This window comes from Podarcis erhardii (assembly GCF_964252035.2).
Source record: "Podarcis erhardii genome assembly, chromosome: 6".
Lineage (NCBI taxonomy): Eukaryota > Metazoa > Chordata > Lepidosauria > Squamata > Lacertidae > Podarcis > Podarcis erhardii.
The window spans coordinates 48,682,498-48,707,642 of record NC_138510.1 but is presented as its reverse complement, the minus strand read 5'-3'; the positions used below and the strand labels follow the sequence as shown (position 1 = coordinate 48,707,642).

Below are 25,145 nucleotides of genomic sequence, written 5' to 3'. Positions count from 1 at the left end.
GCCAATCATTCACTGGCTGGAGCCTGGTGCTTTCTTTCCCTTCCACCTCCTTTCCTTTTACACCAACTTTTGCAGCACATTTTGCTTGTGTACGTTTTTGCATGTACAAGGAACCTGCTTGCGCAAGGCTTGCCGCTCCAGGAATGGTGCTTCTTAAAAGGGCAATGCCTCCAGCTTTCTCACAGCCTCGCTCACTGCAGGTGTACAGAACCTCAAACACGTCCCTTTCTTTGGACTGATTTATAATAATAATAAAACTGCTGCTGTATTCCCCACTTAGGTAGTGCCCGCTATGTAATCAGAACTTCAGTTCTTTGAATTGGAACTCATTATGACTCACATAGACACAAATTCAGATCCTCTTTCCAATGAAAACAACAGCAGCAATACACTTTTATGCTATTAGATACACAAAAAGAAACTGGGGGAGGGGAGAAAGAGTTTATGTACATCAGGCTGCAATCCTGTACAGAGTTACTTGGGAGTTAGTCTTATTGAACTCACTGGGAATCACTTTTTAACAGACATGCCTAGGATTGCACTCTCAGAGACTGGAAGTGTCTGTTATGTATTTTTGTTTTTTAAACAGTTGCATAACGGAAAGCGTTAGCATTTAAACACTACAACTATAAGTGAATCAATAATAATAATTTGCATTGATATAGCAATTTAGAAGCACTTCCTATACATTATCCAAATACCTGTTACACAATAGGCCCATAATGTATGTCTCCACCCTGCTATTGCAGATGCGGGAGCTGAGAGGTAAGCGCCAGCCTGATGCACCTTGTGGGTTCACATCTGAAGGAAAATCTAAAATGGATGGATGTCTCGGATCGTATTGCTAATCTCTTGACTAGACTATTACTCACTCAACTCAGAATATAAAGGAAGCAATTTGACAGAAACCACAGCTGTACATCCTTGGATTATGAATGGGGACCCCATTCAAACCCAACTGAAATGAACTGAAGTTAAACAGAAGCAATGCATGCTGGTGGACCATGGTTGAAATAACTAGGATTTTTTTTTTTTTAAGACAGTTAACATTGTTGGCTCTTTAACTAGTCAGGGGGCTGAACAGGTATATTGTACAGGTGTTTGTTCACAACAACGACAATAGATCTAAAATGTATTCACTGGCAGGAGCTCCAAGAAAATGGTTCTCTACCTGGGCATTTTTACCCTGAGAACAAAGGGTTTTTCTTTTGTCCTCAGAGCAGAGTAGCCAAGCACCATCACCCTGGGCAAATGACCAAATCTATTTTAATGTTCTGCTGTGTAAACCTATGGCTGATGATGGATCGCTGGTGGTTGGAAAACTTGCAAAATGGCTGAGCCAATAAAATATTAAAATTATGCCTTTTCATCATTTTTTGTAGCACAAAATCCTATACACACCTACTCAGAAGTAAGGCTTGCAGAGTTCAATGGGGCTTACTTCCAGATTAATCAGTACAGGACTGCAGCCCAAGTCTATTCAACAGCACCCATCATCCTTTGGGTGACTATCTGCATCCTGACTTATAATAACAAAACGAAACCTCTCTGCCCTGCCAAGACAAACTCCTTAGCAATAGATAACTTGTTTTGAACTGGATGTAGACAACCAACCAGCCTAGAACAAAGCAGGTGCAGAAAACCCAGCATCAAAGATGCTAAACTGGAACACACAGCTCCCTGTACATTGACATGGCATAACTAGAGGCAAATTAGGCCAAGTTTCTCTTAAACTCCTGTCTCTGCTGCTAAGGGCCAAGCAGTTCTCTAGCTGCAAGCCAATCAGGCAGGCAGACAGGCTGGAGCAACCAAAGGCTCCCAAGGATACGGGGAGGAATGTTGCCTCTCCTCCTAGCCTACTGAGTGAAAACAAACAAGTTAGACAGTGCCATTCAGGAGGAGAATGGCCATCAATTAATTACACCCTGGATTTAGGACCCATCCTGCGAGGCATGCGAAGGAGCCCAACACCATCCAGGACAAGAGCCGAATAAGGTTGGAATCGAACTCAGATACCCATTGTGAAGTCTCCAAAAGCACCTTGGGATATGAGCGTTATTGATGCATGCACTCTGATAAGAAAGGAATGCAGAAAAATGGGGCAGGGAGGGAGGTGTGGTGCTGGCTGACGGCCACTGTGTGAGGGAGGACTGCATTGAAAGTTACAAAAGCCATGCGCAAGGGCACATCTGTGTGGGAAGGAATAGGAAACAAGCAAGCGCACTGTAACATGCAACCATCACACACAGGTTATATTCTCTTTTGAACACACACATGGTGTCCGCAGGATGTATGGCACATTCAACTTGATTTGGTGGCAGATCTGAGGTTCTGCCCATAAGGAAAACTCAGGCTTGCTAGACTCCAGCTGTTTCTGCTATGAATTCAGAAGTAGAGAAAGAGTTGTGAGGAGAGGCTAGTTTCCAGCACTCTGTCTAGGATGGCACCGGGAGTAAATGGGTGAGCTGTACTTATTTGTAATTGTTCATTCATTATTTCATGAATACTCAAGTAGGCTTCTGCAATGAGCTGGATCCCCAGAGGGCTGATTTCTCCATGCTATTTGCATGGGTCTTTGCCATGGAAACAGTAAAAATAAAATTACTAGGAAGTGGAAACTGGCTATATATCTTTAAAAAATAGCAGCAAGGAATTAAAGGCTTACATCATTTTAATGTCTTTTTAAATCAATCTGAATCCAAGTTGAGAATACCCTATTCTCTCAATTGTGTGCAACAACTAGATCTATTATGATAACCTCAGTCTAAAAAGTTTAGGGGATATTTTATTCAACCACTTTTCATTCAGGATTTGAGGGAAAGCCTTTTGCAAAGCAAAAGCAGAATACAGGATTTTATGGCTGTTATCAAAGATGGTCAAGGTTGTGTAATGGCTTTTAGCTATAGATTGTATGAACCTGTAAAACAGAATGGTATCAATTGGGAAAATACTGTACATTCAGTGAGCAATGGAACCACTTCAGATTGTTCTAGGTGAGAATCTCCTCCTTGCAGACTCAGGTATCCTCATGGCAACACCACCATTATGGTAATGTGGCGGAAATCACAAAACAATTGGCCCAGTTCGTACATTACATCACACCATTGTTAATGGCTTCCTGTGAACACAAAGATGGCTCCCATTTTGGTGAACAGGAGCAGCAAACCATAATTCTTGGTTTAGAATTCTTCCTGTCCCAAGGATCAGGCTTCACTTCACTTCAGAAAATATTGCCTAACCAATTATTAGGGATTGCTGGTTTGGATGTAACACTAAGATGGGGAATGTGGCTTGTTGCTCCCACATGCGAGGAGAGGAGCTGCGTGGGAACCATCTGTACAGTCATGGCAAACCATTAGCTAGGCTTTGCTGTGTGACAAACAAATGCTGCCAATATGCTTTAAGCATGGAACAAAAGACCCTTGCTGCAAGGACCCCAAAGAGTTGTGTGGGTTCTGCTAGCTAAGTGATTAATTTCAGAAGATCTGTAAATCAGGGCTTATTATCTTCCTGAAAAGTCTATTATTTAGCATTCGAGCACTTGGAAGAACTGGCAGTTGCAGCCACAAAGAGCAGCATGAATTAAACTGCTCTGGGGAGTGATGATAATGGAAATGATCGCTCTGTGCTTGGTCCACCTGGCTCAGGCCATCCAGATGAAGTAAGGAGAACACACATTTAATGGGGAATTTGGGGCCCTGTGAATGCTAGTCCTGGAGGAGATGAGGAACTGCTAATTCAGCAGCTCCACATTGCCAATTGATTGGTTATGGAGGGTGATGCAGGAGACGGCTGCATGCATCTGGGCTTGTTGCCTGAGCCACTGATCTGAGAAACGGGTTCAGAGGCACCAGGGCAGGAAGATATTGACCAGGATTTAATGGGGGAGTCAAAGCAGCCGCTGCACAGCTGAGGAAGCTGGTACTGCTGCTCACAGGCCAAGCTTGCAGTCCTGCCTCTTTATATATTTTTTACTGTTGAAGTGAAGACATCTCAGCAGCAGCTCCCACTTCTTGGGGAAAGACCTGGATTCTTCCCCCCGCCCCACTTTGTACAAACGAACAGAGCGTAGCCCTAAGGCGGCAAGTGAAGCACACAGATAGAGAACAAGTCAAACAAGTATTGGAAAAGAGGCAATGTCAAGAGTGGCCGGGTGTGGCCCCCAGGGAACTGCTAAATCATCACATTGACAATAAAGGGAACCCTTCTGTATTGTGGACTCTGTTCTGGAGGGAGGACAAAGAAGGGGAAATGGCACCGCCTATTGGGAGGAAGGGGGATGTGATCGGCTGAGAACTTCAGGAAGGAAATGGTGGTAGCACCCTGGCCAGCTACTAGCTGGCCTCCTCCTAGACAGGAGTGTGGGGTGCTAGGCAGGCTCTCAAGCACCCTTCCTTCCCTGTGGCCTGCTGGCATGTTCCTTTGCTGTCCCACCAGCCTCATCCTGCCCCCACCTGGCTGGCTTCTTCATTTACAACCAGTCCAGGAGGTGGGCCTTACCATCAGCTTCCTCCTCCTTAGTCTCAGCGCTGCCATTGCACAAGTCAGCAGGGAGGAGGATGGGGACAACATTAGAAGTAGTTGGCTCTGCCTGGCATTCTCTGTGGTGTCACTGACTGTTGGACCCTACCTGCCCCAATGGGCAGCAACCACCACTGAACTGGAGGCATGGAGTTGGTGGCCAATGCTCCAGGCTCCAGGGGGGTGACTGGGCTTCATATAGCAAGAGCTCCCAGAGGGTTGTGGCTGGTTCACAGTATGGTTTCTACTCACACAGCTCATGCAGACAAATGCAATGCATGCACAGAGTAATTACAGACTGAGCCAGCAACCGCTCCTGTAATTGTTGCAGCTGGGAAGTCACCACCTTTGTTTATCTCTCATTGTACCCGCCTGGGGATGGTTGCGTGGGCAGAGACAGCATTACGTGAATTGACCCTTGGCACTTGGAGGGTTTGGGTGGCTGCCTCCCCAGCCAGGGGCCAAAAGAAACATCTGCCCTGTGCTTGCTTCATCCTTTGAACTTAATGAGTAGCTTCATTTTACTGGTGACTTTTAAAGGGAAGCTGAGCTGGTGCTGTGCATCCAGAGCATTAAAAGGTACAGGAGAGGAGGAGCTTCCGATTTAAAGTGGCGGGGGGGGGGGGATTGCATGGTTGAGCCAGTCAGATCATCACTCTACCAAGTTTCACTACAAAAAAACAACCACCATATACTGTATTTTTCCATCTATAAGACTAGGTTTTTTTCCTAATAAATAATGTCAAAAATTAGGGGGCATCTTATACACGGATACATCTCCCCCCATTTTCTTAAATCTGAGTCCCCCCAAATAGGGGGTGTCTTATACATGGGGGTGCCTTATAGATGGAAAAATACAGTATTTCTCACCACCCGCTATACAGTATAGCAGTCTCATGTCTAAAGCAGACATCTTTAATTGACCTCTGGATTCTACTCCTGTTGGCATTCTGGTCTAGAAAGCATATTCCAAGAGACCACTCACATTTTTTTTTATCTTGCTTATCCTTAAACCAGGACTCTGAGATAGTTCAGGTTTGTCCAAAGCAACTTGTCCAAATTACTTATTGTTTTGGTAGGGATTTCAGTCTCACATAGTGAATGCCCACACCGCATTTACTGCATCACACCTGTCTTCTTGATGCAGTCAAGACAGCCTCTGTAGTTCCTTTTCCCAACTTATCAAATGCATGCGGTAGTGATACATTCCTTGATCTTACGGCATGTAATGCCTTAAAAGAGAACATTATGAAAATGATCTACAGGTGGTACATGACCCCAGTCAAACTTGCAAAAATTTACCATTTGCCCAATAACAAATGTTGGAAATGTAATGAGACTGAAGGTACTTTCTACCACCTTTGGTGGACCTGCCCGAGGATTAAAGCTTTTTGGGAAATGATCTATAATGAAATTAAGAAAGTCCTTAAGTGGACTTTTCCTAAGAAACCTGAAGCTTTTCTCCTGGGCATGGTTGGCCAGCTGGTAGTGAAGAAGGATAGGACGTTTTTTATGTATGCTACTACAGCAGCAAGAATTCTTTTGGCAAAGTATTGGAAGACGCAAGAGCTACCTACTCTGGAAGAATGGCAGACAAAGGCGATTGACTTTATGGGACTGGCAGAGATGACCGGCAGAATCCGTGACCAGGGGAAAGAGACAGTGGAAGAAGATTGGAAGAAATTTAAAATATACCTTAAAAACTGTTGTAAAGTTGAGGAGTGTTAAGATGTCAAGGACTAAGAAACAGAGAATTACAGCTGTAACTAATAAGTTAAAAAGAACTTAATGAAGGGAACTAAAAATTTAATTGACTGGAGGGTTGCTAAAGAAATGTGAAATAAGGATGCAGTGAAAGGGAGGTATGGGGAAGTCCGGGGAAAGAAGGTATAGAAAATAAGAGTATGAATTTATATTTGTTTAAATGTTTGTATGTTTTTGTTTTTTTTTAATTTGTGTGTTGTTTGTGTTTAATTATGTGTTTGGAAAATGAATAAAAATTTATTAAAAAAAAAAAAAAGATACATTCCTTGATCTGTTCTGGGAGGGGGGAAGGTTATGTGCCAGAAGTCAATCCAAGTATCTGAAGATAGGGTCACATGTGTGCATGCATACACCTGGGAAGGCAGAACTATACAAGTGCTGTCATGTTTAGAGAAGAATGGGGGTGGAACAGTAAACTGCAGCTGCTTTTATTTCAAAACCCATCAGTTAATTGGCTCAGAATCACCCCAACTGTATGCTGATACAAGCAAAATTTTCACGAATTTCTCCCACTGTGGACCAACTGCACACCCCAAATGGGGGCAAGTCCACCTTTAGCACAGCCATTGGGAGTAATCTCACAAGTCAGATCAAAATTATGACTTGTTGCATCAATCCTTCAAACATGACACTTTTGATCACGGGGTTTGCTGCCATTGATAGGGCTGCAAGTCACGGAACCGACAAAAGGCAAGCCAAGATCTGATGGGTATACAATGACCAGGCGGTGAGAGCAATAGTTTAAAACCATGGTTCTGTTCCTTCTCCTTTCTCAGTCCAACCTTAGGCTCCTGCTTTACATGCAACTTCATGTCATTTGGATGAGAACTCCGAAGCTGTCGGCAGGGTTGCTCTTTTCATAGCAGGAGAAAAGGAACCTCTGGGCTGCCTCTGTGCCTTGCAACTCACCCAGCACTGAACAAACGCTATGCAAGAAACACATGCTTGGTTAGCTTAGCACACTCGGCTCTATTTTTTCTCACTCCTTTCGGGAGGTATGTTGTTTGCAAACTGCTGTTAACTCTGGTACATTTACCAAGTTTGGATTAACTGCGACCCCACTGCGGAGTGTGTTGGATTAACCCACCTAAGCCGTCTGATTTTCATTCTTGGTTTTGCTGGGCTGGGCCAGTTTAAAAGACCACCACCCACCTTCCAGAATTAAACAGAAGGAATTTGTCTACCATGATTGGGTAGATTTTGTCTGAGTATCTCTCCCCCAACCCCCCCATCTTATTGCACTAGGACTGTGGCAGCAGCCTGAAAACAACAGGCAATCATCAGGGGTGATGAAATCACGTCCCCCACCCCACCCCACCCCACCCCTCCTACCCTACCCTCCCCCCTCAGGGCTGCAGCAAGCAGGAATGTGAATTTCCAACCCCCTTTTTTGAATTACAAATTGGAGCCTCTCCAAGCTGCTCCTTTTGTTCCTCTTTCTATTTAGTATTATTCTCCAGTGTGGCTGATCAAAGGAAGCCAGGGAGCAAGTGCTCCCAGTCAGATGGATGGAAGGCCCATGGCCATTGAAAGACTGCTCCTGCCTCTCTGGGTACCAGCTGCTCTTTCATGTGCAAAAAAAAGTCCATGGGGGGGGGAGGGAGAGGTTCAAAACCAGCTATAGATTTAATAAGATCAATACTTTGAGGAACATGAGCATTTAAGAAACTTTGTAAGAAATCCTCTACGGGCTTCTCCTTCTTGTAGGCCAGGCTGAATCTTTCTTTTAATTAAATGTAATACTTTGCAGATTTGTTTAGGAGGCTTTCCCAGGTAAATACTAACCAGGTAGAGGAGCCAGAAATATTTACATAATGAGAAAATGACACACCATTGTAACCCATAATCCAAATTCACTTCAGCTTTCTTGCTTGTGGTGTAAGGCAACAAATGCAGAGTTATAAGTACCCAGAGAATAGGAGCTATGGCAGAAGGGGACATTCAGTTCTAGAGTAATGCTCTAACAGGTATCTTTTTTAAAAAAAAGAAAAAGAAAAATTCATCCAGCTGAAAAGGCTTCTCAAAACAAAAACGTCTTTGATTTGTTTCCAGAAAGTAGAAATAGTGAGTGCTATTCAAAATATCCACCCCCACCTTTCCTTATATAATTCATGACAGCTTATGCATGTAGTGAAACAGCAGTATATAAAAAAATAAAAGCCAACAATAAAACAGTATGAAGCAACTACAGTAAGAAATGCCATAAAACATCATAATAAGCCAGGGTGAAAAACCAGAAAGACTGGGTATAAATATAGGCACAATGAGGCACTATAATCGCTCTCATATATGCATATAACAATCTCTGCTATAGAGTTCTTTGCAAATTCACAAACTATTTCATATTGCTGTTAAGCAACACTCCAGCACTCCATTCACTAACTGCAGTCAAATATACTATCCATTCTTTCATATAAACCCACGCAAGAGAGGCTCCACTCTACCTCTCACTTACTTTAGAGACATTATTATACATACGGTATATACCTGCATGCTACTCTGCTTGGAAAACTGTTGCACTTCTCCAGCTAAATTTCTTTGCTGAAATGGGATATTTTGCTATTGTTGTTGTTGTTTAGTCATTTAGTTGTGTTCGACTCTTCGTGACCCCATGGACCAGAGCATGCCAGGCACTCGTGTCTTCTACTGCCTCCCAGTTTGGTCAGACTCATGTTAGTAGCCTCAAGAACACTGTCCAACCATCTCGTCCTCCGTCATCCCCTTCTCCTTGTGCCCTCCATCTTTCCCAACATCTATAGCCATCTTGAGGGCTGTCATATGGAAGAGGGAACAAGTTTGTTTTCTCCTGCTCTGGAGGACTCAAACCAATGGATTCAAGTTACAAGAGAGGAGATTCCAACTAAACATCAGGAAAAACTTTCTGACAGTTAAGAGCTGTTTGACAGTGGAACAGTCTCCCTCAAGAGGTTGTGGACTCTCGTTCCTTGGAGGTTTTGAAGCAAAGGCTGGATGGCCATTCGTTATGGATGCTTTAGTTGAGGTTCCTGCATAGCAGGGAGTTGGACTAGATGACTCTTGGGACACCTTCCAACTCTAAAATTCTATGATTCCACTATTTCTGTTCTGTTTTTTCAATCTAGGAAACTATTTAAGAAACTATTTTTTCTGCTCATCAGCAGCACGATTAGGCACGAACAGGTTGCATCCTACACTGATTTACCTGGGAGGAAATCCTACTGAATTAAGTTGGACTTAGCAAGTAAACTGCAACTTTGGTATTTCCTCTTACTTTAATCTTAAGACCATGACTAAATGCAGACTTTGTGGGTACAACATCAATCAGGGGTACCCTTTCCCCTCCCACTGCACGAGTTTAACAACTTGTCTAATAGAGAGTTGCTGGAGAGCTAGCTATATTGTGACATACTGGTTGGTCCTGACAAACATAATTGTCTGACTCTAGGTTTCCCCTCCTTATCAACCAACAGGGATTTCTTTGCCTTTTGTATGAAAGGGAAAGCACCAATGATGGAGAAATGGTGTCTCTACTGCCACCAGCTGGTAAGACGAAAGCATGCCTCTCAAACTTACTTATAGGGGGAAATTCTGGCCCTTTTGCAGCCTCTTGCCTAAAAAGACATGGGTTGTCTCCAACGATGTTCTGCTCAGGTAGGTAGCCGTGTTGGTCTGACGCAGTCAAAAAAAATTGTCCGGTAGCACCGTACGAGATCAACTAAGTTTGTTCTGTGTATAAGCTTTTGTGTACATGCACACTTCTTCAGATACTTCTTCAGATACTCAAGAGTAGATGTAATTGGATTAACGGACCAAATTTCCCCTGGGTAGCTCAAAAAGGTCCCTCCTACTGTTGATCTGATAATTATTGAAAAGGCTACATTAAAGGAAAGAAAATCCTTGATGATTTTTTTAAGTGCACTGGAGTGGAAGGAGTGTTTTGTTTGTCACCAGTGATGTCAGATATGGATAGGTCAACACAACCCAAAGACACATCAAAAAGGAATGGAAGTTTGAAGATGGTAGGAAATTTTCCCAGCAAGGAAATTGCTGTTTGAAGCTTGTAAAATGCTGTTTCTTCACCTCTGAAATGAATGGAAGATGCCTGGACATTCCACCTTCTCCAGATAATTGCTTAGTGTTTGGTCAACTAATTGCTCAACTCCTATTTACCTTGTGTCTTCTCTCTAAAGAGGAACCCTGTGCAATCTCATATAGGTAACCTGAACAGTTAAGAGGGTAGGATTGAAATTCCAGATTGACAAGGAGCTGGCCAGGAAATACTCATCTATGTTAGATGAGTTCAAGTCTTTAGGACCAGATTAACTGCATCCTAGGGTGGTAAAAGCTTGGTGACATGCCCTCTCAATTTCTATCTTTCATCTGATATGGGACTCCTTTTTGCTATGCAAATTCCACAGATAGTATTAAATATTACAATTTGAATGAATTAAATATCCAGAAAATTACGGATAACTGAGGTAAATGGAAGATACAGGCCAAGTTATTATGCTGACATGGAAGTACTGCAAAAATGTATTTGAAGGCATACAGCTAATAAGCCAGTACTAACACAAAACAAAAAGTTGGGTTCTATTAACCTGCATTTCATATCTGCAAACTATGGCCACTTACACATCTGTGTAAAACAGTCCGCTTCATATGTGAGCAGACACAAGCAATGTTGTTAAAGGAATCCAAGAAATACAGAAGTCATAAAATACAACTGAGAAAAGCATCATTTTTTCAATGTTTGCTTTATTCACCGAGTGCCACCATATCAGGTAAAATCCTATGACTAAGCAAAGACTGTCTTTACAGTAAAATGCCACATGCCTATACTTATTTTCCCTTTTGATCTTTGCTTTATCCCAGTGTTGCTTCTGCTCAGCAGAGATTTTCAGCAAATAAACATGATATAGCAGTTTGTTCCCTCTGCTTGGATTTGCAACTAGGGGTTTGAATAGAAACTGTTTCCATGGATAATTAACATAATGTAAGACATACAGACTTCTGGGGAACTGGTCAGCACCTCTAGTGCTTTCCACATTCAATGTGAAAACAAACACCAGTGGATCCTCAGAGCCAGCATGGGAAGGAACATCTTCCCAGGCTACAGAGGGTGGAAGCCGAGATGGAAAAAAGTAACTTGCCCATGGTGACAGGAGGGATGAGACAAAGCAGGAATTCATATCCAGGACCCCCTGCAGCTTTATGCACTAAACTGTGCAATCTCAGAAAAAGTAACACATAGATCCCTTTTAGGGACTGTTCACATCCATGTTCTGCATCTTTCCTTCCAGTGCACAGTCCCCACCAGCCGATTTCTTTTTGCTTCCCTCATGCTGTTTCTTCTGCTTCTTGGAAAGTTCCTGATCAATAGGAGCAGGTTTTACAAATTTTATCATTTCTTTCAGGCCTAAAAGGAGGAAGAAGGCAGAGCAAGATAACAGAGTGAACACACCAGGGCCAAACTTCTACAAAGGAAGTATCAACAAGAATCCTCCTTCTGTTCCTACACATCACACCAATCTTACACACCAAGTCACCTTGATTAATTTACTCCATGTCCTTGAACAAAGTAAAGTAGGCAGTGTTAGGGACAGCACATCTGAGCTTACCCAACCTTTTCCAGCCAAGGACCAGAGAGACCCACCTGCATCCTCTTACATATTGCTCCTTTTGAAATGTTATGGGTCAGTAAAAATAGCAACTGTAATGAATTCTCTTTGTTTAGTGTCAAGAGAAGAAACAATGCAAGTCATACGCGATATAACCCTTTACTCTAGACAGGAGGAAATTGTCACAATTGTTTTATGAGTTGAGAAGAATTGTTAGGCTCAGACAACAAGGACGATTAGACGGTATAAAATACACAATTATGGATGGCTATGGGGAGGGGGAGGGCAACAAGCATTTTCCTTTTATTACCTGGCGGCATGAAGTCCCTTAATTTCTCTGGTACAATGATTCCTTCCTCTGTCTGGTAATTCTCAAGGATGGCACATATAGCACGTGTTGTAGCACACATCGTGGCATTGAGCATATGCACAAACTCCACCTTTGAGGGCAGAACATTTCATGTTCTTAGTATTCTCCAGCAAGTAAAAGGAGCAGCAAGAAAACACATTTTTGAAGAGGATAAATACCATCTCCAAAATAACCATTCCAATAAACCTAATCTGTCATTCTGTTACTCAGTCATCTGAAAAGGCAGAGCCTTCAGTCTAATAAAGAGTTGTTCCAATTTAGGAACACTACAACTAACATTTTCTAGCTTAACCAACAGACTTCCTTATCTAAACATTTTAGAAGTAGCAAGGTAGATTGCACTGTTAGTTCAAGTAGATAACATCCTCCTTTTGTGATAACTGTCAGAATGAAAATAACTGAGCTTTGCCTTTAAATGTGTTTGTACGAATGTTGGTTTGTTCACTAATGTCCAATATCTGAACACCAAGTAACTATTAGGGGTTGTTTGACTTCACTGGATACAACCTCTGTCTTTCAAATTAAAAAAAGAAAATAAAAAAGAAAAGGAAAGCCCAGTGATTATTCATTCTTCAGGTTTCCATTTCTACACTTTTCATAAATTTAAGGGATTACATTTTTTACTTTTTTCAAGAAAGCAATCCTAGGGCTCCTTGGTAGCAGTCAGTAATTCTCAACTGGCAAGTGGATCATTCTCAAACTGGTCACTTCTATGGCAGCATCACAGAAGAAGTAGTGAGACAAAATGACAGGCAGAAAATCTGTATCTTTATGGGAAATTATGGAAATTAACAGGGCCTTTCCAATTTTCGTTAGATCTCCAGAATCAACATCACTGCCAACTTGTCTCCCTAGCAAGGACTGAAAGTTGCAACCTATTGGGACAATCAACTCAGATGGTGAATAGAAAAAACATATCAGACTAAAGCAAAAAGGCAGATGTTTTCCTGAAGGCTACAGTGGGTAAATAGCAGCTCCTTCTTAAGAACCCAAATAATTATTTAACTAGAACACCAGTATATTGTAAATGATGCATTGGGAGAATTGTATATGTAAAATATAGAAAGCAGCCTACTTTGTCCATCATCTTCTTGGTTTGTCCATAACGGATCCGCAGCCGACGTGCCTGGTAGTCAGTGCAGTTTGAGCAAGAAACAAGTTCACGGAAAGCTCCTGAACCTGGGAACCATGCCTCCAAGTCCAACTTCTTACTGGCAGCATGATTCAAGGAACCTGTAACAACATGAGGTGGCATTTAGGTACTGATTCAGTGTTCTAATAATGGGAACAGAAAGATGTGCCTTTCTCACCCCTCTCATAGTTTTGGAGATACAGAATGAAACCAAGAGTAACAAGGAGATCTATGGTCATTTTCCTCAATTAGAATGTGTGTTAGTCTGGACAATAAACATAAGTGCATGGCTGCATGCGGAGATACTACAGGTCTTACAGTTAGAGCAAATAAATCCTGATACAAACGACCAGAGATTACTGGCTGTCAAGTGCAATTGTGTGCACACTTTCTAGGGTGTAGGCCACACTGAAAGATTTAACTTTGAGAAACTAAACATAGATTAGGCTGCAAATTATTTGGGGGGGTATATACATACCTGAGACAATATTCACAATATGGTAAGGGATGCCCAGAGATTGATAGAACTCTTCAGCAGTTGCAATCATCTCATCAAACATCTCCCAAGACTTGTTATCATGAGGTGATGCATAGACAAACTGCTCAATCTGGAAAGGGTCAAAAGCAGAAACTTCAGAGCAGGAAACAAAAAACAAAAGAAAGTAGAAATCCTTCATAGACACGAAGAGGAATTTAAATTCCAGAATATAATAATTATACTGTTCTGTGTCTTCTGTGACTTAACATCAACCCCTAAAATCAGTTCCTTTGGGAACAATGCTGGATTCCCAAGCTTTTGACAGCATGAAAAGTCGGGGGGGGGGGGGGAGAGGGAAACCCTGCAAATTTTACTAAAGATATCCTTACCAAGAAAAAAACAATGAAATAAAACTGAACACAATCATAAAATGGAGATGAATGTAACTCAACAGCCTAATGCAACCAAACACAACTTTCAGTTACCAAACATAGACCAGCTTCTAAGTACTACTGAGACAGAGAAAAATAGCTATCGGCCTCCTACTGAATATAAACAACACTTTCAGTTACCATAAACTGTTACAGAGGAACACCAATTTCATTTCAATTGCCCAATACATTTCAACAATGCAAACTTCTTCAACGGCACATCGCTGAAAAACACACACTATCTGGGGATTGACTCAAGCGAAGTCATTGTGTGAGTGGAACAACTTCTGTTCAGGCAACTTAACTTTCCCTCCTTCTCCTTCCCCACCCTCAAATCTGATCTGGAGGGGAGCAGGAGTTGGGGGAGGAAGATAAAAAGGGGAAGCTCTGTTGTGTGAACAGAAATTGTCTCGTTTGTGAAATGAGTAATACAACCCTGGATTAATAACTTTTGCAACTGAAATACCTTTTCAAATTGGTGCACACGGAAAATGCCTCTGGTATCACGGCCATGTGAACCAACTTCCTGGCGGAAGCAAGTAGACAGCCCAGCGTATTTGATGGGCAGGTCCTCTGGCTTCAGCCATTCATCCCTGTGCAATGCTGCAATTGGCTGTTCAGATGTAGCAATCAGGTATTTCTCATCAATAGTGTTATCATCGCTCTTCTCACTGCCTTTGCCAAGTACCTGAGAAGTAGAAAAATTTAGTCCATTAGACCAGTGCAGCAAGATGTCATGTACATAGACAAAGCTTCAGTGGACCATTCCAATGAAAGCCCTTGTAAGCTAAATTACTGGTTTACTGAATCATATAATTTCTTCTATGATTGCTTTTTTAAGTTGTTGTCTGACCCCCAATGACAAACAGTTAAGTAGTTGTGGATCAGAAAATGGGGAAGACATGGCACAATGCCTGTGATGATTAGAAACAATGTTAACAAAACCTTTAACCTATCAACCCAACATTCCTTTTCATTATCATAAATTATTAGCACTGACTGTGGCTGATGGTAGAAATGCTTCCTAAAGAAGTGTGCAACAATTTGAAATGAAGGACAAATATTGAAATACAGTCAATTATCTGACTGAAAGTTTACCAGCAGTATTTGAAAAATTCCACATGGCTCCAGGGACAATGTGATTACACATTAAGGGAAGCAACACAAAACTTTTCTAGAAGCTTATATAGTTTGCTACTAAAAGAGTAATTTTACCCTTCCCACCTTACCTTGTAGAGCTCTTCATCAAACTGGCTTAGCTGGGCCACTTCCTGCATCACCTCTTTTCTCATGAAGAAAGGGGTATAAACAGGGGTGTACCCTTTGCTAAGCAGTGTCTGCAGGGCATACTGGATAAGAGCTTGCTCTAGAAAAACCAGGGCACCCTATAGAACAACAAAGAAGAAAGTAGGTAAGTCAATATTCTGCTCCTGAGAACCCACATTTTGAAACGGCACTGGCAGGAACGTTGTATTCTGACAGTCTTCAACAGCTTAGATATTAAACAAACCACTTTGTGAAGGTGGTGTTTTGGCTTTGAAAAGCAAGGTACAATTTTCAAAATAAATAAGTTTTCTTCTGGGATCCCAATTCTCCCAGTCCTATAAATAGCAATGATTAAGAAGTTAAGTTCTCACCTTTAGAAAGTATCCTCTGCTTCCAGCAACAATGGCTCCCTTTTCTCCCTCATAGCCATCCACCATGACAACCAAGTCCACATGAGAATACTTCTTCCTCACTGTACAGTCTCCCCATAGCCTCTCCACTTTGTTATCTGCATCCTACCCATGTGATAAAAAGGGAGAAAGTTTTGTTCTAGGCCTTTGAACATCCCAATAGAAACAATATCAATCCAAGCCAATTATCTCATCCATGATTTAATTGTATGTGTTCACATGCACAATCCTGGCTGGTATTTGCTTGCACAGTAGCACTTACAATTGCCAGAAGCTTCCTGCACTGCATTTGCTCTCTACTTGTGACATGCTGCCATCTGCATCCTATAGGCTGATTGAAGAGAAGGTGGTGTGTGGGTTTGCTCTGCCCTGGAGAAGGGGCTGAGATGCAGAGAAAGCAAGGAATAGATCTGATGGTCTTTTAGTCACCTGCAGGGCTGTCACAGAAGCACCCAGCAACTCTCTTAAGTGCTTTCAAAATTACTACTTGCCAACAATTGGAATGAGTATGACGTCTCCATAGCAACACTCTTAGGCAATTATTCCAATGCAAAATCCAACCAGCCCAGTATTATATCAGACTCACTTAATAGTATTATTAAACAAAAAATTGTCTTGTTGGACAAATGGTTGGTTCCAAGCCACACATCATGGGTAGGATTCACTTAAGGGGCCCTGTCAGTGGAAGCCCAATGCAGGAACTTTCACTTGCACAACGGGCCTTCCTGTTGCATGAGACCTGCACCCCCCCCCCCAAATTGTCTCAGGGGGTGGATGGGTGTCAGGAGAACCACCAGAATAGCACACGGGGGAGGGGAAACTGTTCCACCTGGCAGGTTGATATGCTTGCACAGATGCGACATTTGTAATACCATGATGTTGAATTCCAGCTTAAGTCTGTTTCCCATACATTTCCTAAACAAGATCAGGGGTTTGTGCTTATTTGGGATTTTTTTTTCCATTTGTGACTTTCTTTTCTATGGGGAACACTATTTTAGAATACAAATTGCATAAACTTCTCAACCTCCTCACCTAGGATGTACTGCCTCACACCCTCAGGACTTTATACCTTCAGCTTGCCATCTCCCCACCCTACCAGCAGGACAGTTTAATAGTGAAGCACAAGGCTATAACCACCAAACCACACACTGTCTTTCATGCACATTTATATAAAAGTGTGGAATTTGCTCCTACCTCATCATTACTGATTGGCACAGAGGGATGAAGGAGATTTCCAATTTCTCTGAGGTTTTCAAACCGCTCTGCCTCCAGCTTCAAGCGCTCTTCATCACAGTTGAGTATTGCTTCATCAATTAGAAGACGAACTTTCTTTATTTGGCTTACTTGAAGACCCTGAAACACAAAAGTGGGCCTAATATAAGAAATATAAGAAAAGAATAATATCTTGTGAAAATAGACACATCCATTTTTTGGAAACCATAATTCTATCAACTTCAGTTTCACATTTCAGCCGGTGGTCTAGCATCACCAAGAACCAATGTTGGTTCTATCGAACTCAGGGTAAAAGGCAATACCTGGTTTACTACCAGCAGAAGCTCAGATAAGATCTTTGGCTCACACATGGAAAGCCTCATTAAGGACTAGCTTTGCATTATGTATTACAGACATATAAGTCTTAGAGTGGCACAAATTGGGGGCCAAAGGACAAGCCCACAATGGTTGGTTGATGAAGTTTCTGATCCAAAACTCATGTCAGCACAGTATCCCATGCAAGAATGCTTTGTGCTACTGCTCAGTTTTTATTATCATAACAGAAGATTGGGCTCTGCAATAAAATACCATATGGTGGAGGGCTTCTGTTCAGGACCACAGCAAGCCAGCCATGTCTTTTTCCAAGATACTCCATTCCACCATCACCCTGCTAACTGTCAGCATTTTGTGCCCACTGAACAAGCTTGGTCCTCACTGGGATGCTCTGGGGTTCCTTCCCATACATCCCGTCCTGCCCTGCCCTCACTTTTTGAGACACCTGGAAACCTTGGTGTTTTCCAAAGCCTGCTGATGCTTCTTTCTTGTGCATGGACAATGCTGTTTTGGCTGTATAACTACCTACACTCAGAAAGCATGTTTGCTATTAGTATATATAGCATCTTTCTCACTTCAGAGTGTGCTTGCTATCAAAAGGTGCCAATTGGCATACGAAGCCCCCTACCTATCTTCTTCACCATTTTTCTGCTTTTATGGCAAAATGAGTAATGCAACAAGAAGCATATTAAAATCCTCTACCAACACATTTTATTCCTATTGTCAGGGTGGCTTACTAGTGAAACGCAAAATAAAGCAATAATTAAAATAACGTAACCAACAAATACCAGCAGAAAAACAACAATCCAAAACAACGACCCTATAAAAAAACCAGAGGTATAAAATACTTTGGCTTGTTGCTGAAAGGAATAAAATGAGGAAGCAAGTTTTAGGGCAGAGGTCTGCTATCACAGTATAGTAGAGCTGAACATACAATAGATGGTAAATTAACTGCTCTCGGATATACAGCTTTTATAGTATCTGTAGTAGCAGCTGCAAGGCTGCAGTGTGAGGGAGAAATTCTGTGACTTTTGGAGTTATCGAAATGGCAGAAGATGTATGCCCAGCAGCTGGTGCCTGGACAAACGAATGTGCAAGGCAGGAGGCTTAGCTTCTTATTCTTTTTTTACTACAGCTGCACAGACAGTACAAGCTGTGCTTCCTACTGAATCTCTGCATTGGCTTATTCTACACCCAGAGAAGCAGCTGCTGCTGGGACAATAGCAAGTATGAAATCTACTGCTTGATAGTAAACACACACCCGTTAAAAAAAAAATTGTTACACTTATATCTAGCTTTTCTCTGAGGACCTCCAGGTGGTGTACATGTTTCTCCTTCACCATTTTATATTCAAAACAACCCTATGAAGTAGGTTATACTGTGAGATAGTGGTGGCCCCAAATCACCCCACTATAATTTGTTTCAGTAGCATAAGAGGACTTATTGTTTTTAGCTCAGTGCTCACACTTTAAGTGCTTTTCACATGAGAGTCGAATATAATCCAAAATCATCCCAATGTAATTTTAGAATTAATTTGAGGCACCCAAAAAAACATTTTTAGGTTTCTCTGGACCACCAGCATAACAACTGTACTGAATACAGGTTAATAGTTCAACAAAATGTGTCTGGCTATATATGGAAGCAGAAGTATAGTATACACAACGGATTCAGTCCTCAATCAGTCAGAAACAAAGTTAAGGAATAAATATGTTCCAAAAATCCTCATTTTTTTTTACTATAAACTTATTTATTACAACATAATTATCTTCTATACAAACATTCTGATACATAATAAAACCTTAATGGGCCAAATCCTAAACAACATAAGGAAGACACAATACTTCTCTTTAAACTACAACTGCCCCTGAATAAACAATTTGTTATTCATCAATATAGCTATTAATACAAACTTTTCTAGGCCAATTAATAAAACCAAAATCTTTTTTCCTACAGATTCAAAGCTCCTGGTGTATGTGCATACACTCATACAGGGAACCTATATACTTTCCATCCTGGGGCAAACAGGAGCTTTGGGGAGGAGAGCAAGAATTTAGTTAGGAAATGGTGCAGAGGGAAATGGTTAAACAATTTCCTTTAGCATTGTTTCCACAATCAAATTCCTTCCACAGACTCCTTTGATCAAAAAAATGCATCAGGAGACCCGACTGCAGATCTCCTGACATCTTATCTAGTTTGGTCCTTACTCTAACATAGGCTCCTACATTTTCACTCACTATGCTAGGGTAAATTAGCCATCACTGTTGGCAAGTATAGTGACCCAAGTTTTATTAGCAGGTTGACATGTAGGGGACCTCCCAGCAGTTATGCAGCAAATCCACCCCTTCCTTAGCTCCAAGACTTGGAGGAATGCTGGGAATAGTTTGGCTCCAATGCTGCCAAGCCAAATGGTCCACACAGAGCTGAACCAGCCATGCCACAGGAAGGGGAGATGAGGAGCTTCCTAAACCTCAACATCCATAGCCTCTTGACTGAGCAGTGGACAACAGGCAAGCCTCACAGTTCTCTTGCCCATGAGAAAAGGATGAACTAGCAGAGTGAGGGGCAAATTACAGATCCACCCCTCCTCACAAAATTGTATTTCAGCTCAGGGTATAAGAGAGGTGAAAAAACACAATTTAAAAACCACTAGCTAGCCTGCATAGGGAGAGAATTACCACAGCTCCAACATTAGAGACCAGTGGGTAACTGAACAATTAATATAGCGCAAGGGAACAAAAGAATCAGAATGCAATTAACATGTTTTCTCGTTCACACATGCTCCTCACCCAATCTGAAGCTGCACAAGTGAAATGTGTGAGGGGAAAAGCAAACACCAGAGTATATTTCACAAATACAATACACTGTAAACTAGTGAATGGTCAAGTAAGAAACTAGTTGAAAATAACTTACTGCTAAGATGTCTGCTGTAAGTTCATCGAGATTTTGTGCATTTTCTGGTATGTGGTCATCATTTCCTACTGGCTCTTTTTTCTATATATGTAAAAATACAAAAACAAAAAAAGCAATCAATCGGCAAATAAAAAGCAATAGAACAAAAATATTCTACAAATTCAGCTTGAAGGACAACCTGCCTAGATCACTGGTTTCCATTTCCTCGTAAAGATTATTAAATATCCATCATACATATCATTGGCATGTTCTCTCTCAGCAATTCTTGGAGTGCTCTAATGTGGGTGAGGAGAAGAGAATGACCCCTTCAAAGTTCCACTTGGTCATGACTAAACTAAGGGCGCTGTGCAAGGAAGCCCTCCTTCATATACACAATTCCATTTTTGCCACCATCAGAGTGCTCTGAAACAGGTGGAATATTACAATCTGCTCTTCATGGCAGTGCAAAGAACTTTGTGTAGAGGCAGCCTCTAATACCATCATTTTCATTCTAAAGCCCTGAAAGCTTGAGTAAAACTGGAGAAAGGATGGGGGTGGGGGAGGAAATAGAGTTCCAATGGATGTTATTGGTCTCTGTGTGTGGCGTATGTGTGTCCTGCATGCCTGTGCAAGGATGGTGGTTTACATGTCCATTTTAGCCACACCCACTTTTACTGTGGCCATGCTGACCTTGCAGGCATGGTCAAAAGGTAATGCAGCCTTTGGGCAGAAGAGGGTAGCCACCCCTGCAGTAAACAAACAAATCTGGTATCACCCTTTATTTTTTCAACACAGTATCAATTGGAAATAAAACTGGAAAAGCACTCTTTCAGAAGTGTTAAATTAATAATTTGGAGATACTAAATCCACTTCATAAGTAAAAGAAGGCTTGTCTCCTGATCCTGCCAACACGTGTGGGCCCTCACTATCATTACATGCCCATTTGTGGAACTCCCTCTCATTAGAGGCAATGTTATCCCACTCTTTACTTAAAATGCAATTCTCTTCTCAGGGATTTAGCTGCAAGGATTAAAGTCTTAGTATCTGTATTTTACAACTGCTACTGAGGGCCCATAGGTTTGTCATTTTATTGTTTTTTTATATATTTTGCACACTCCCCTCAGATTCTGTGTTTGAAAGGCCAGTCAATAAATAAAACTCGCTTTCCCCTCACCCAGTTCTAAGCGATTCTATCTCATTGCTTGGTGGGAGAGAATCAGACTGTGATCCTAAGACGATAGTGGGCTCAATTCAGCTTGACAACTTCTTTGTGCTTTAGTGTTCCGTAATATTAAAATGGGACGTGGGTGGCACTACGGGTTAAACCACAGAGCCTAGGACTTGCTGATCAGAAGGTCAGCAGTTCGAATCCCCGCGACGGGGTGAGCTCCTGTTGCTTGGTCCCTGCTCCTGCCAACCTAGCAGTTCGAAAGCACATCAAAGTGCAAGTTGATAAATAGGTACCGCTCCGGCAGGAAGGTAAACGGCATTTCTGTGCGCTGCTCTGGTTCGCCAGAAGCGGTTTAAGTCATGCTGGCCACATGACCTGGAAGCTGTACGCTGGCTCCCTCGGCCGATAAAGCGAGATGAGCGCCGCAACCCCAGAGTCGGTCATGACTGGACCTAATGGTCAGGGGTCCCTTTACCTTTAATATTAAAATTAATAGTATAGTTGAGCATGCTGCCTCATCATCATCCTCTCAGACATATCACTTTTCTTCTGGACAGCTCCCAATCTGTCAATCCTTTTATTTCCCTAATGGCGTTTTTCATGCCACTGATTGAACTCTACATGTTTTCTAGCACAGTTAATCACAAAACAAAATGGCATACATCATAGTGGTTTTGGTAACCAATCAGAAGCTGTGATTCCAATAAATCGCACCTTCATTTTCTCGCCTATAGTTTTGCTGCAGAGGTTCTTCAGTTTGTTCAGATTGTCTGCACGGAATCTGCCTGGAAGGAAAACATTTGAAAAAATACTAAGAGGCGTCTACATTTAAAGGATAAGTTTCTACACAAAATCATAAGTCTATTGAACTATCTGGCTGCTGCTATTGCTGCTACTATGGGTGTAGCACAGATTAAAATACGTTCATCCTGTTAAACTGAAGATTTTATCTTCTGTTATGCATGATACTGCGCAAAAGTTACAATACCCAGGCAACCTCTGAGAAAGGATAGTAGTTTGTAAAGTATTATGGGAAGTGATGGCATATACTTTTTCTCATTTAATCTCAGCAAGATGCAATTCAGAGGCCTGCAAATACAGAACACTCCCACTACCAAAGGAAGCAGCTTCTGATTCTGAACACTCATTATGATTTTTGCATGGTACAGTAAAATGAAGATTAGCTTAAACTGAATATCTCATTTTTATTTTAGTTGTTATTGTTGCTGGATATATATATTTCAATGTATTACTCATCCTACTTCCAGAATTTCCATATACAGACAGCAGGCAATGCTGTACTTAATGGCAATGCTTTATTTGAAAACTGCTAAAGGTCTTAGCAAATCACTTAATGATTTTTCTGCTCATTACAGCAACTAAAACACACTCTGCTAGATGCTGTATAACTTTTAATTCTATTTTGATGGCTTCTTTTGCTTACTATATCTTGTATTTTATTGCATTACAATTTGGATTCTATATCATTTCATAGACTCTTCACCACTCGCATACTGGAGATATTGAAAATGAAGTCTAGGAGAGATGATTTGGGGCATAGGATCATATAGTGAACCTCCATCTGACTCTAAATGAGTAGCAGTGGTCTCAGGCACCTGACGTGACAGGCCCATTCCATTTCCCCCCTCATTTTCTGGTTAGAGGTAATAAAACACATCTCTCACCTCAGGCAATATTACCAATGCTTTGTCACAATGTAAAGCACAATGTAAAAAGCATTTAACACAAGTTATCAAAATCGCTGGCAAGGAAACAGGCACACAGAAAATGAAGCAGTGCTGCGGCTGATATGAGCTCTAGCGTGCCAGAGTCACTTTCTATGATGCTGGTTACAGCAGGATTGCATCAGACTAGGCAGCACCAATGCCTGAACAGCATCCTGCCAAATCGCAAGCCCGTCCATTTAAAGGGCAATGCAGCTGTGAAACACCAGAGAGGACGGCGAAGAGAAGAGGAAAAACCTAATTGGGAAATACAATTAAAACAACAACACCCTACACTTTTGGGGGGGGGGTTGTCCAGATGGGAGCGCCCTGAAGCCCTCTGAAGGGATGACTTCCCCCGATGGCTCAAAAGAGCCACTCCAAACCTGCCCTTCGACCGGGGCCTAGAAATAATGCAGCAGCAGCAGCAGCAGCAGCAGCAGCAAAGACGCCCCCCTCCCCCAGTTGGCCGCAGGGTCATCTTTCCCCGTTGGACCTCATGGCTGGGGGGGGGGAGTGAAAGAGAAAGAGAGGTCTGTGCGCCCATTCACACGACGGCGTGGAGGGAAGGGACGGCTGTGAGGAGCCCCTTTCTTCTCACGGGCCTCACCCCTCATCCCACGCCGGACGCCACCGAGGCGAGGGGTTCAAACCTGGCTCCTCACAGAGGCAGCGTGAAAGAGGCTCAAGGAAGGAACGTGAGGATGGGGAGACACGTGTCGGGGTCGCAAAGGCCCCCCCTCAGGCTGCCTGCTGGGGCGTCGCTCTTTCTCTTTCTCTTCCGCCCCTTTCCTAACGGCACCCCTACAGCCTTATCCGACACCTCACCCGCTGACACCCCCCCCACACCCTTCGCCCCACGTACATCTCCGCCAGGCCCCGTCGGCGGCCACCAGCGCGTCCACCAGCGCCGGGTCCTTGAAGCGCTTCCGCTGCGTCTCCCGCACAAGCTCAGGGTCTCCGCCTTTGTCGGCGCGGAAGAGGTCCAGGTCGAGCACCATGGCGCCGGAGGGCAGCGACTGGAAGCCGAGGGGCGAGGGAGCGGCGCCGGCTCAGGACAGAGGAAGACGCTCGACAGCCCGCCCGGCGCAAAACGACAGTAGGAGAGCCCGGCGAGGCCACGCGTGCGCACTGCGAGCGCGGAGGGGCGTGGGAAAGGCGCTGCGCGTGCGCAGAAGATTCCGACGTAAAGGAGGAGGAGCCTCGCGCAGGGCGGGCGTTGGGTGCTTAGAGCGCCACCCGGAGGGCACGCGCTAAGCGTGGCGCTTGCTCAGGCGGGCTGCGGGTCCTCTGCAAAGTGGAGCTGGGATGGTCCAGGCAGGAGCAGCCTTTCAGGCTTCCGTGCCGAGGGCGGGCTCGTCAGGGTTACAAAGCAAGACTAGCATACAGCGCAGAAGAGAGAGAGAGTAAAGGAGAGCTCGAGGACGGGCTGGGTAACATTGTACTGTAGCAGCAATTGCTAACGCTGAAGATACATAGCTGTCAACTTTCCCCTTTTCTTGCGAGGAATCCTATTCGGAATAAGGGAATTTCCCTTTGAAAAAGGGAAACGTTGACAGCTATGTGAAGGTAAGAGCCCAGTGAGGACTTGGGAACCCCCAGCTAGCTGGTTTGAGCACTGTGAGTCAACGAGTAAGTTAGGGACACAATTCCATTATTCAGTTGTAGTGGAGCAATAACGACTAGTTTTACCCACTGTTTGGGGATAGAAAATTTGTAGTAAGATCACAAATTTTATGGTCTTGTGTTGTTTTTTAGTATACCTAAAATTATTTGCTTATTAAGGGCTGCACCACATTTTCTTCAAAAAATTGCTTTCCACAGGTAACTACCATAGTTATCAAATT

At 42.8% G+C, this 25,145-nt stretch overlaps 1 protein-coding gene and 1 long non-coding RNA gene across 2 annotated transcripts; one reads left to right on the top strand and one right to left on the bottom strand.

Moving 5' to 3' along the window:
• The first annotated feature begins 2,123 nt into the window (after positions 1-2,123).
• On the top strand, positions 2,124-11,327 carry LOC309344180. Its single transcript, XR_014157643.1, has 2 exons — positions 2,124-2,460; positions 9,735-11,327. It is a non-coding gene; the product is annotated as an uncharacterized lncRNA (long non-coding RNA).
• Positions 11,013-24,428, bottom strand: SARS1 (seryl-tRNA synthetase 1). Its single transcript, XM_081866406.1, has 11 exons — positions 24,164-24,428; positions 22,289-22,359; positions 20,425-20,505; positions 17,164-17,322; positions 15,931-16,074; positions 15,523-15,678; positions 14,760-14,981; positions 13,863-13,992; positions 13,328-13,485; positions 12,193-12,322; positions 11,013-11,680 (listed from the first exon to the last, which is right to left on the bottom strand). Exons 1-11 carry the CDS (start codon positions 24,297-24,299, stop codon positions 11,523-11,525), a joined length of 1,545 nt encoding a protein of 514 aa, XP_081722532.1. The 5' UTR covers positions 24,300-24,428; the 3' UTR covers positions 11,013-11,522.
• Between the last annotated feature and the right edge of the window lie 717 nt (positions 24,429-25,145).